The sequence below is a fragment of the Sturnira hondurensis genome, unplaced genomic scaffold (genome assembly GCF_014824575.4).
Source record: "Sturnira hondurensis isolate 20B ecotype Veracruz unplaced genomic scaffold, ASM1482457v3 Scaffold0014384, whole genome shotgun sequence".
NCBI lineage: Eukaryota > Metazoa > Chordata > Mammalia > Chiroptera > Phyllostomidae > Sturnira > Sturnira hondurensis.
The window spans coordinates 22,540,681-22,554,020 of NW_028087015.1; the positions used below are offsets into that span (position 1 = coordinate 22,540,681).

General features: G+C 36.9%; 1 protein-coding gene across 1 annotated transcript in view; it reads left to right on the forward strand.

Annotated features, from left to right (window-relative positions):
• LOC118998851 (speedy protein C-like) overlaps nt 1-12,924 on the forward strand; it is a 29,945-nt gene extending 17,021 nt beyond the window's left edge. The window contains 2 exon segments of the mRNA XM_037063250.1: nt 11,995-12,308; nt 12,310-12,924. Of these exon segments, the coding sequence (XP_036919145.1) occupies nt 11,995-12,308; nt 12,310-12,774 (779 nt within the window). The 3' untranslated portion in view covers nt 12,775-12,924.
• The last annotated feature ends 416 nt before the right edge of the window (nt 12,925-13,340 follow it).

The following is a 13,340-nucleotide window of genomic DNA, read 5'->3' on the forward strand; positions in this document are numbered from 1 at the left end:
TTGGCAGGGTGATTTCTAGAGAAAATATTTAACTGATAAAATTATCATATTTATTAAAGTTTCTTGTTTTTTTAATGTTTTTAAATATTTGCATACAATCATTCTATTATATATTTAATATTTGTAAAGTTTGATTTTTCACATGGACACTTTTAACTTATCTGAGACATTTTTGCTAATTATTAATATTATAAGTACCTTTTCATTTACATAATATTTTGTTGATATACATTTTACGTGCAATACCATATAAGTTTAAGATGTACGTACACCATATTACTGGATACATTTCTAATGTTTCTGCATGGTAGTCATTGCAACATTAGCTATACCTCTATCAAATCACATAGTTATCATTTCTTTTTCTGCAGTTTTTCTTGTTCTCTTGTTACTGCCCCCAGGTTTTCCTTTTTTTCCCCTTCTCTCCTTTCTGTCTTTTCTTCCTCTCCTTCCTTCCCTTCTCTGTTCCACAAGTGTTTCTGTCCATCCCCGGCCATCAGGCACTGTCTCTGCTCATCACATGATGGACAAAAGCCTAGCTACCTACCTTCAGCCTGAAGTTCAGAACACTGAACCTCAAGTAAATTATTGCAGCATAATGTGAATATTGCTCTATTTAATTTTCTTACTTCATTAATTTTTAAACTATTTTTTTACTAGGCAGATTTGTGATATTAGCTTTGTAAATTTAAGCTATACAGCATTTACTTCTAGGAATGAATGAAACATAAGCTATACGTACTGCTTCATTATTAAACCTGACCTAAAGGCTTTTTTTTGCTTCTTTGAGTTTATTCCATATTTCACAGGCAGAATGACTTAGGCTGAATCTATATATTTATTATACATAAGCATAAAGCACAAATAAAAACTTTCTATAGTAGGCAATAATTATGTCAAAATACATTTGGTTTCATTGTATGATGAAACGCCAACCTCCCATTGAAAGTTAAATCCTTTTCCCATTTTTTAATTGGGTTAGTTGTCTTCTTAGAGTGAAGTGGTGTGAGTTCTTTGTATATTTTGGAGATTAAACCTTTGTCTGAGGTATCATTGGCAAATATGTTTTCCCATACAGTTGGTTGTCTTTTTATTTTAATGCTGTTTTCTTTAGCTGCGCAGAAGCTTATTATTTTGATGAGATCCCATTTGTTTATTCTTTCCTTTATAGTCCTTGCTCTAGGGGACATATCAGTAAAAATGTTGCTGCGTGAAATATCTGAGATTTTCCTGCCAATGTTCTCCTCTAGGACTTTAATGGTGTCACGGCTTATATTTAAGTCTTTTATCCACCTTAAATTTATTTTGGTGTATGATGTAAGTTGGTGCTCGAGTTTCATTTTTTTGCATGTAGCTGTCCAGTTCTCCCAACACCATTTGTTGAAGAGGCTATCTTTACCCCATTTTATGTTACTGCCCCTTTTGTCAAATATTAATTGATTGTAGAGAGTTGGGTTTATTTCTGGATTCTCTATTCTGTTCCATAGGACTTGAACAGACATTTCTGCAAGGAGGACATACAGAGGATCCAGAGACACATGAAGAGATGCTCAATATTGCTAGCTATCAGAGAGATGCAAATTAATACTACAATGAGATACCACTTTACACCGGAGAGAATGGCTATCATAAACAAAGCAATAAACAACAAATGTTGGAGAGAGTGTGGGGAAAAGGGGACTATGGTCCACTGTTGGTGGGATTGCAGACTGGTACAACCATTATGGAAAACAGTATGGAATTTTCTCAGAAAACTAAAATTGGACTTGCCTTTTGAGCCAGCAATTCCACTGCTAGGATTGTATCCTAAGAACCCTAAAACACCAATCCCAAAGAACATATGCACCCCAATGTTCATAGCAGCACAATTTACAATAGCCAAGAGTTGGAAGCAACCTAGGTGCCCGTTAGTAAATGGATGGATCAAAAAACTATGGTACATATACACAATGGAATTTTATGCTGCAGAAAGAAAGAAGGAGCTCCTACCTTTTGCAACATCATGGATGGAACTGGAAAGCATTATGCTGAGTGAAATAAGCCACGTGTTGAAGGACAAATACTGTATGATCTCACCTTTAACAGGAAGCTAAACAACAAAACAAACAAGCAAGCAAAATATAACCAAATACATTGAAATAGAGAACAGGCTGACAGTGACCAGAGGGGAGAGGGGAGGGAATTTCAGGGGAAATAAGGGAGGGATTTAGAAGAACCTATATAAAGGATACATGGACAACAACTGAGAAGGGTGGAAATGGGAGGGAGGGGGGAGGATGGGGGGTGGGAGGGGATGGGAGTAATAGACAGAAAGCTGTACTTGAAAAATAATTAAATTAAAAAATTGGAGAAAAAAAATATCTTGAAACAATAAAAAAAAGAAAGTTAAATCCTGTTTTTCAAAAAGTTAAATAGAATACTATTTAAATAGAATTCTAGCAGATTATATGTAGAATGCAGAATATAATCAACAGAAGACCAATCTCTGGCCTTATTAAATTGTAGAAAGAAAATGGACATATTTGCAGTTCCTAAAGGGCTATGGTGTTGCAATTTTTTATTTTGTTCAGAACTGTTTCATTCCAAAAAATTCCCTTTAAAAAGACATAGTGATAACACATTCTACATAGGCATGAAAATGACACAGGGTGGTACAGTACATTGTATCACATGGAAAAGGGTAAATAAAAATATAAAAAAGTAGGTTTGAAATAGCAACTATAGGATAAAGAATCTACATGCACACAAATTCCTCAGTTTGCAGAGAAACATAAAGTTACATTTAAAATATTTGATCGGAGGGAGGGGGGAGCACGGGGAGTGGGATGGAATGGGAGTAGACAGAATACTGTATTTGAAAAGTAATTAAATAAATTTAAAAATAAAAAAAGAAAATATTCAAATTGCATTGTTAGAAAAATAACAGCATAAGACCTGTGTCATACTCTTCTCTGTGTTCTCTCCCAATATGCTGTAAAACGTCTCATGGAAATAAACACCTCTACTCCTGGCATACCAATTCATCTTCTATGCTAATAAATCTTCAAAATTTTAAGCTCAAAAGAAAATCTATTTACATATAAGTCCATGAATAATTATTTCTGAGTACTAATATTATGATGTATTCCTTTTTATTTTATTTGCTTTACTTTATTTTCCAGAAAACATATATATTATCTTTCAAAGGAGATCATCAGTATAATATTAATTTCAGAATTTAAAGTACATAAAAAATCAGCATTGCCTAACAACAAAGTGATACACATTTGTAGTTTAGTTAACTTTGGCCAAAGACCTGTGCATTTGGCCACATTTTAATATTGATAGGAAGTAAAAATGTATAGATTAAATCAATTTCTTCTTATTATTTTTTAAAAGATTTTATTTATTTATCTTTAAAGGGGAAGGGAAGGAGAGAAGGAGAGAAATATCAATGTATGGTTGCCTCTCGTGAGTCCCCTGCTGGGAACTGGCCTGCAACCCAGGCATGTGCCCTGACTGGGAATCGAACCGTGATTGTATGGTTCGCAGGCCCGAGCTCAATCCACTGAGCTACACCAGCCAGGGCTCAATTTCTTATTATTTTCAGCAAAGCATTTAACTACATTGATAATGCACTAATTCTGCCATTTGAAATTACATGTCTATAATTTTAAGGTATAGCTTGTTATTAAAATTTAAATTCAGGTCTTCAATAGTAATAAAAATAATTTTGTGTTAAACACTGTGTTCATGTAGTTCAAGAGAGTGGGAACATATCACTAAACAAATGAAACTATTATAAATTATGAGTGCTATGATTGAGTGACATTAGGGAACATAGAAGTTGGGCCTTATGAGCTTAGTGGTCTAGAAGGGTCTTTTAAGAAAATAATCTTTAAGCTGAGGCTTAAAAATTTAAAAAAAAGATTAGAGAGAAAGGAATCTATTTGGAAAGAAAAATGATAGTATGACATTCACCCTTGAGATAAAAATTCCCGAAGTAGAAAAAAAACCTTTTCATCAATAAACATATAAATGAAACACGTCAAACTAAAATAGTTAGTTATCTGTTTTATAACTAAAACAGATATTCTTCTTTCAGAAGAATATCCTGAAAAGAAAGCATTACTCTCTCTCTCTCTAATTTTATACAATTGGTATTCAATAATTTATATGTATGACATGCCTTTGCAAGGTAGTATAATGACCCTATTGTTTAGAGTAAATAATTTCCTGTTATGTTTCTTACCCTATTTCCATAAAATCTGCACTATACACTTGTAACTTTATTTAAAGGGGTACTGTGTGTGCTTGTGTTTGTATGCATATGTTATAAGTAGGAGGAATTATTTCTTGTCTTCTTATTTCTTACATTTCTTTATTGTGTGAATAAATGTTTTACCAGAAAAGGTATATAAGCTGTACTTAATATGTCCTTTATTTCTTTGTATATGTAACAATGTTAAGTAGTGCATTATTTAAGGCAAAGTAACAGTCACTCTAATTGTTTCTGTTTTCTGATAGGATACGATTATGTAAATGCCAGCAAAACATATACCGAGTTCTGTTGGAAAATCCATCCATTGTCAATGTAATGAAAACAGTTTGCCAGACATTGATCTAATTTGACAGCTAAGGAGAGTGGACTGGGATGAGAACATACATGAACAATGATGACTTCACCGTACTAGTCAATGGGGATGCTAGATGCCATTGAGTGAGCATGTGTGCTATGTAGATTGTATTCAAAATGACTGAGCAATCAGAACAACAAATCTGCATCAAATTTCATGTTAGGCTTAAATATTCATACACAGAAACTATCCAGATGATTCAGAAGGCCACAGTTACAGGCAACTGGTTATTGGCAGCTTCATCGTGATAACACACCTGCTCACACATCATGCCTTGTGCAGAGTCTTTTGTGAAACATCAAATCACCCAGGCGACTCAGCCCCACTAAAGTCCAGATTTGGTGCCCCGTGGCTTCTGGCTTTTCCCAAAATTAAAAAATAACCTTTGAAAGGGAAGAGATTTCTGACCATCAATGAGATTCAGGAAGATACGACAGGGCAGCTGATGGTGAGCAGAACTGTGAGAGGTCCCAAGATGCCCACTTGGAAGGGGACGTAGAGTCATTGTCTTATGTACAATGTTTCTTGTATCTTGCATCTTCTTCAATAAATGTCACTATTTTGGGTAGTGCATGGTTGGATACTTTCTGGAGAGACCATGTTGTATTTACTACTACTGCCCATCAGTTCCTGCTAATTGTTAAAGTCTTTACAAATAGAAACTGTGTGTGTCTGTGGGGGCTGGGCAGGGGTGGGTGGGAAGTCTAAACACTATCCATTAGTTCTGCAGTCTTAGGAAGTAAGTGGAAGTTAGTCTTACTTTTGTGTTTGCCTGATCCTACAACTGCTGGAGGCAAAGTTATTACCAAAATTGGAAATAGAGAAGGAGGGTAAGGTCTGTTAAAAGGTGTCTCTATGAATGATAGAACCAACACCAATCAGCGTGTTCACTTTCTTGAACAGATCTTTACTTTCATTGTTAAAAAACCATATAAACTTAAAGAAATGAGACTCTGTTCAGGTAAAGAGAGTACTACTTAAGTGAAAAAAAAGTATGTTGTTAATTTTTTTAGTTCACATGGTACTTCCCCAATGCACTATATTATTAACTCTTTAATACACTAGGGGACCATTTAATATACTGAAGAACTTAATTTAATAGGACCCTAGGAACCTGAAAGCAATGTACTCAGTGGGAGAATCTGGCTCATTAAGTTCAGTGATGCAGCACCCAAAGGTATTGAATTTTAAATGAATTCACAAACCTAATAAATCATCCTGGCTGACAAGTGAAATATAATTTGTGAAAAATTTATTACCCATGATTACCATGTATTAAACATAAGGTTTGAAATCTAAGCAAATATTATACTCCTGATTGGATAAATACTCTAAATTGCAATGAGTCCCTAACGCACTCTGATACCAAGCTGGTCATGGCAGAGTTTATATCTTTAATGAATATCAACTCAGTCTTCAATACTTCATCCTTTACTTGTCATTCAAAGTAGTAAACCCATCCCTAGTCATGTCACACACATCCTTGGGCTTTGATTTCTAAATCCATTCATCACCTCACCTTCAGTGCCCACGTATCTCCCATTCTTGATGCAATGTCCTCTGTCATTTTATAGGGGATAACAAATAACACAGGTTCTGTAGGAATAGGTTGTGTCCACAAATAAACTCTAAATTCAGCTCTGTGGCTTATGTCTGCCTTTCAATGCAACAATACAATTCAAGGAAACGTATTTGTTTAACTTCTTTCTTGACCAAAATGGGATCTCCCTATCTATGAAAGCAGACATTACTTGTATCTTCATTCCTTTTTTGTGCATGGCTAAGGATGTCAAAACTCACAAAATAAAACCCTAATTTCTTGGACTTATTTTCAACTTAATGGCCTAGTGGAGTTCATTAAGCAATCAGTCATTCTTCTTACTGAAATTTGTACTTTATCAATGAAAAAATTGATAAGCATTTATTCTGAAGTATTCTATATGACCATACTAAATATAATTCACAGCCTGGCCTTCAGCAAGTCAGACAGCAGAGAACCATTTTCATATTAAAACACCGGTTGCTAAAGATTCTAGGAAACTGTTTATCATCTATCCAAATTGTAAGTTTTAACAGTCTCCATATAATTGTTTAAAACTATTTAAATGACTCTGAAATGATTGTGTCTCTTTGTAAACTTTATTGTAGAGAAATATCAAGCTGTTCCTTAGCAAAAATATGAAACTTGAACTTTACATTGTAAATGACAGATAATACATACAAACATGAAAAGAACTGTATATTTTGAAAGTATACATATATAATTTCCAAATAAGATTTCCTTAGTTCTGTAATTTCTACCAATGCTAAATTAATATTCCATTCATTCATCTATTTGCAAATATATTTAATATGTACTTTTAGCCCCTACTTTGTGCATCATGTACATAGCAAATAAAATCAGGCAGGCTTTTTCTTGGGATCCTTACAATCCAGTATAAGTATTTACATCTTAGGTGGTAATAAATTCCATGAAAACAAACAAAAAATGACTAGAAATTAGGAAGTGTGATGATATGTGGAAAAGGCTAAGAGGTGGAATGTCTCTGGCACGTTCAAGAATAGCGAGGAGACTGCTGTTTCGGCAGAAGATCAGTAGGTCAGTCTGAGGAGACAAGATGTAAGTGAGTTGTGGCTGCACGAGGTCAGGGATCAGAGGACACTTTACGGGGCTTGTTAAGACTTGAGCTTTTATTCAGAGTGACATGAGAAACCATGTAAGGCTATATGACAATTGCGAAGATCCAATTCACCATTTTTTAAAATTTAAACCTTATTGTATTTTTTACATTAACTTTTAGTCCCATTGTACTCCCCTCCCCCCAGTAACTGCAGGATTGTTGTCCATGCCCAATCCCTCCACATCCTAAGCACCCCCACTAGCCGGAGTGCCTATCTCCAACTATGATTCTGTCCTCATTTCACTTGTTAGCTTAGTTTGCTCACTAGATTCCACATATGAGTGGAATCACATGGCATTTCTCTTTCTCTGGCTGGATTATTTTACTTAACATGATGTTCTCCAGGTCTATCCACACTGTCACAAAGGGTAAAATTTTATTATTTTTTAAGGTTGAGTAGTATTCTATTGTGTAAATGTTCCATAGTTGTTTTATCCACTCATATTTTGATGTATTGCTTCCATATCCTGGCAATTGTAAATAACTAATGCTGTAATAAACAACGGGGTGCTTAGGATTTTTTGAAATAATGTTTTGGGTTCCTTCAGATATACTCCCAGAAGTGGGATCTCTAGGTCAAAAGGCAGACCCATTTTTAATCTTTTGGGGTATCTCCATATTGCTTTCCATCATGGTTGCACCAGTCTGCATTCCCACCAACAGTACAAAATGGTCCCCCTTTCTCCATATCCTCACCAGCACTTGCTTGTTGATTTATTGGTTTTTACTTGCAGCTCTCTGATGATTAGTGATGTTGAGCATATTTTCATGTCTATTGGCCACCTGTATGTCGTCCTTTGGAAAAGTGTCTGTTCAGGCTCTTTGCCCATTTTTTAACTGGGTTGTTTGTTGTTTATGTTTTGTATGTGTGTGTGTTGAGTTTTGTAAGTTCTTTATAAATTTTGGATATTAATTTCTTCTCAGACCTATCAGTGACTATGTTCTCCCATTATGTGGGTTGTCTTTTTCATTTTGTTCATGTTTTCCTTTGCTGTGCAAAAGCATTTTAGTTTGATGTAGTCCCTTTGTTTTCCTTGCCTGTGGATATATATCCAATAAAAATTTGCTAAGTACTATATCTGAGATTTTTCTTATTATGTGTTCTTCCAGGATTTTTATGGTTTCAGGTCTAACATTTAGGTGTTCGATCCATTTTAAATTTATTCCTGTGTGCGGTGTAAGAAGGTAGTTCACCTACTTTTAAAGACTGTAATATAGAAAAATATACCAATGGGAAGGGGAAGCTAATGTGTTCCATTTGGTGGTTATTTCAATCATCTCTGTAAATAGTTTTTAACATGATTATAAGACCCAGGAAAGCTTTTTTTCTTTGGTCTGTTTTCTACCTTTGTATCCACGACAGATTTGTGTCAGAGACATAGCCACTCAATCAATACCTCCTGCTGAATGAATAGTGGTTTAACTGAAGGTTATAATGTATGGTAAGGTGATGGAGTTCTGAATGTAGTTTGAAGGTGGAGGTAATTGTTAAGATAGTAGAATTTCATAAGTTCTCACAGAAAATAAAGATGAGTCTTTTGGATTAACTGGAAGAATATAATTGCCACTTGCTGAGATAAGGGGGAAAAATGTGGGAAGTGAGCTTAGGAACAGAGTGAAAAAATGGGTGTTGGAACTAATAAATTTTATGTGTTTAACAGATTTCCAGATGAAAATATCGACTAGGACATTGGGTATATAAAACTTATTATATGTGAGAAATCTATGTTTCAATTATTATAAAAATTTTACATTGACCTCAGTTCTTATGAGGGCTCTGGCTTTTATTTTCCATGGTAATCTAGTAAAAAGTGATGTGTAAGACCTGTTTAAATGTCACATAGGGTTTCAGGATGATGTTTTATAATCAATATTCCCTGGGAGCATCATTGGCTTATGAGAGAAAAAGCACATTTTGTGGCCACTGGGGGAAAGAAGCCTAGAGGATAACTGGACAAACTAGGAACCATGATGACAGTGTACAATCACAAAAGCCTATGTTCAAAGAATAGGCTGATTTTGCCCTATATATACACATACAGAAATACACACAGACAGATATATATGTAATTTTGTTTTTCAATTATAGTTTATGTCCAACACTATTTTGTATTAGTTTCAGGTGTACAACACAATGGTTAGCATTTACAAAGTGGACCCCAGATATTTCAGGCATCATACATAGATTTTTTTCAGTGTTACTGACTACATTCCCTATGATGTACTTAACATTCCATGACTATTTTGTAACTATTAATTAGTACTTCCTAATCCCTTCGCCTTTTCCACCAGGTCCCCAACCCACCTCCCATTGGGCATGCTTTAAATGTGATCAACGCCTCTCAGAATTTGAGCATAGTAGAGCAAGTGGGTGATGAAGGCCAATGAATTTAGTCAAATTACTCCTTTCATTTATTTTGGGTGATTTATTTCAAAAGTCCCATAATGTAACAGGAAAGCAATAAGAACTCAGTTAAAGTTCAGTTAATCATCCAATACGTATAATACTCTCCTGCAAAAATGATGGTTAGCTCTGTATACTGGAGGCCTTTAATTATTATTCGTCTTTAAGAAGATTTTTATACAAGGTCTAAAGAAATCCTGGTGGGACCGGGCACCCTATCCTAACATACTAAAAAGCAGTGTTTTGGACTGTATCTTAATGGAAGCATGCCATCAGACGGACTTTAAGATCTAAAACTATCTCAATAACATAGAACAATTATTATAAATAAACATCTATAGAGTCAAATCTTAACTCTCCATATCAAGATAAACTCCCCGGCTTCCAACACATGCTTAGCACTAAAGCATAATACAAATTGCACTTAAATTTTCCCAGGCTACCAAAATCTGCTGGTGAAGACCCTGACTTAGAGTTTTGTTGCTGTTCCTTTACATTCAAAAATAAATATAAACTAATAGAAAACATTAACTGAAAAGGAAAAAAAATGGAAAAGACCTCAAGGTCTGCTCAGTCATGATCTCCATGAACAGTTTGACATATTACTTCTATGTATAACTACTACATCCATTTAACCATGCTTAATATGCCTTAATGTTGCAATAGGCAGCACAGGAAGAGCTCTGTGACTTCACTGCTGTTGCCGTTGCTGGCCAGTGGCTGGCTTCCTGGTTGCCAAGCAACACTTTATAGCACTCCGGGCAGCAGCCAGGAAGGAGCAGACAGAGGGGAAATGAAAGTAGGGCCCTAACTGTTGCAATCTAACAAAGAACTTAATACAGGTGGCTAAAAGCAAAAACACCCGTTGACCCAGTCATCCCGAGCCTGGTTCCATAAGGTTTCCAGGCATTCGGAACAACAAGATGTTGTTGTAATGAGGGAGCCCTCGAAAGTCTGTGCACCATCGCCACTAGCTCGGAAAAGGAAAACCTTGAAGTTGTGTATTCATTCCAAGGCCTGGAAGAGGGGAAAAGGGGATCTACAGTGCCCAAAGAAAAGCCCCTAACACAACTCTAGTTAACTGCTTGCCTCATGTCACGAATGCAAAACGAACAAACAGAATCTGCAGCAAGATAAGAATCCGGGCTAACAGACCCGTACATACCTAAATTTGCGTAGTCAAGTCTCCCTGAGGGAAAGCCTTTACCCGTCAATCAAAATGTAAGTCCCCGCCTCACCATCCCGGGCCAACCACAAAAGATGTTGCTGTTCGGTCACCCCGCCTCTGACCACCCCTGCTCTTGCCACCCTTGCTTTTGCTCTCATGAGAACTTAGCACTAACAAACTTTGCCTGCATGCTAATAAGCTTGCTGACGTGTAACACTTTACTCCATCGGCAAGAAGAACCGGGTTTCTCCAGTAACATTAATATCATTAGAACCTGCGCTAAGCATGACTGTTGACATTTCGAATTATTTTGAAAGTCACATGCATAAAAGCTGCTCCAAATGCTTGTTTCCTGCTCCTTGTTTTTATCAACAGAGATATTTGTAGCTAATATGTCTCTACTCATATAGGTTACTCTAAAATGAAACTAAAACTACCCTAAACATTCTGCCTAAAACAGCATGTTATCATAGAATAATTTATTTTATAAAATCTACACTTAGAACTGCCTTTCCAGTTTAACTATGTTTTTATGCTCACAATGCTATCTATTTTAAAGTTCGTTATAGATTTTCATAGTAAATATTTAAAACAAGTTGATAATATAATGTTCTTCTGTGATGACAATTTCATAAAATGATAGAGATATATGGTGTGCTTTTTATTGGATTCTTCTAATGCATATTTAAAATCAACATTTGCCTATTTAACAATGGATTAGATGCCATGAACAACTATCCAAAAGACAGAAAAAACTTTAATAATAAGGAACAGTTTGTTTAGCAAAAATAATTCATCCAGTTCATCTGTTTAGCATATAAATTAAATAACATGTATCAAAAAGATTAGTATAAATTGATTAGCTCTTTACAGACTTACTGCTACCATGCTAGGCTGTATATTAGCATCTGTTCTAAAAAATATTTCATAAAATCCAAATATTCATTTAGAATTATTTTAGCTGAGTCCTGGAACTTCATATTTAATACATTTTTTAATTGTTTCCAGAAATACTTAGAGCAGAAGTGAAACGACATCTAAGATGCTCATTTAAGCAAGGTATAGTTATAATTATTTGATATAATTTAATTCAAAGCATAGTTGATGCTGTAGGTAATCCCTGAGCTCAGGTGAAGCTGTGGGGCTGGAGCTAACAAGATGGGGGCAGTGGGGCTCTCTATTCCCGCCAGCACCAGGAGCTTCAGGCCTTTCTCCACCTTCTGGAGCACAGTTTCCCTCAGGAATTCCTCTCCAGAGATCCCTGTTTCCAGATTTCAGATAAGAACCTCCTGGCCATGGTGCTAGTCTATTTCCGGCGTGCCAACCTGAAGCTCAGCGAGCACACCTGCAGCAACCTGTTCTTGGCGCTGTTCCTTGCAAATGACATGGAGGAGGACCTAGAGGTTGCCAAATGTGTGATTTTTCTATGGGCCCTGGGCAAAAAACTGGCATAGTCAGGTGGCAGACTTCCTGCGTCAGAGGGACAAGCTGCGGGCAAGGATGGGCTTCCGGGCCGTTGTGAGCCGCCAGTGCTGTGAGGAGGTCATGGCCAAGGAGCCATACCATTGGGCCTGGACTCGGGAGCAGTGTCCCCACCGCGGCGGGGCTCAGAGGAGCTGCCCAAAGGCCCAGGTTTGGGGCCCTGGCCTCTCACCACCCTACTGTTCCCTCTGCGGCGTGCCCTCTCTCTATGGCCGCTGCTGCCACCAGCCCCACCCCTTGCCTGTCTTACCCACGTGTCCTTCCCCCAACCCTGAGTGGTACTGCCCTCCTTCCCACGCTTATCTCTCAGTGGCTGAAGACCCCTGGGGTGGGGGCTTCCTCATGATCCTGCCTCCACAGCTGCATCTGGAGCCAGGCACCTACACCCTCCACATGCTCCCAAAGCCTTCATCAATGTCCTAGGCCCTGACACCCGCAGGGTGAAGAGCAGCCCCCTGCGTGCCCGCCAACCGGATGCTCTATGGGCTGCGGCCCCCTGGCCTCCTGTCTTGTGGGCCTCAGGCTGCCACTGTTGCCCAAGCCCCCTGCCCCCTCCCCCCAATCTGCAGCTTGTACTCACTCTGATTCTAACCGCCCCCCATAAACTCGTGTCCACAGGACGCCAGCTGTGCTAAAAAAAGTAAATAAATAAAGCATATTTGAAATGTATATTCTTAACACAAATCTTTAAACTTTTAAAATGATTATAGTTAATCACATAAGCCAGAAATTTCATTGTTAAATACGTCACTTGGACATTAATATTTTTTAACTTAAATAACTATTAACAGCTACAAGTTTTTATATTGTGCAGGTTTTTTGTGGACTTAAATTTTAAAAAATATTTAATTTATTTATTTTTAGAGAGAAGGGAAGGGAGAGAGAAAGAGGAAGACAAATATCAATGTGTGATTGCCTCTCATGCTCCCCTTACTGGGGACCTGGCCCACAACCCAGGCATGTGCCCTGACCAGGAATTGAACCAGCAA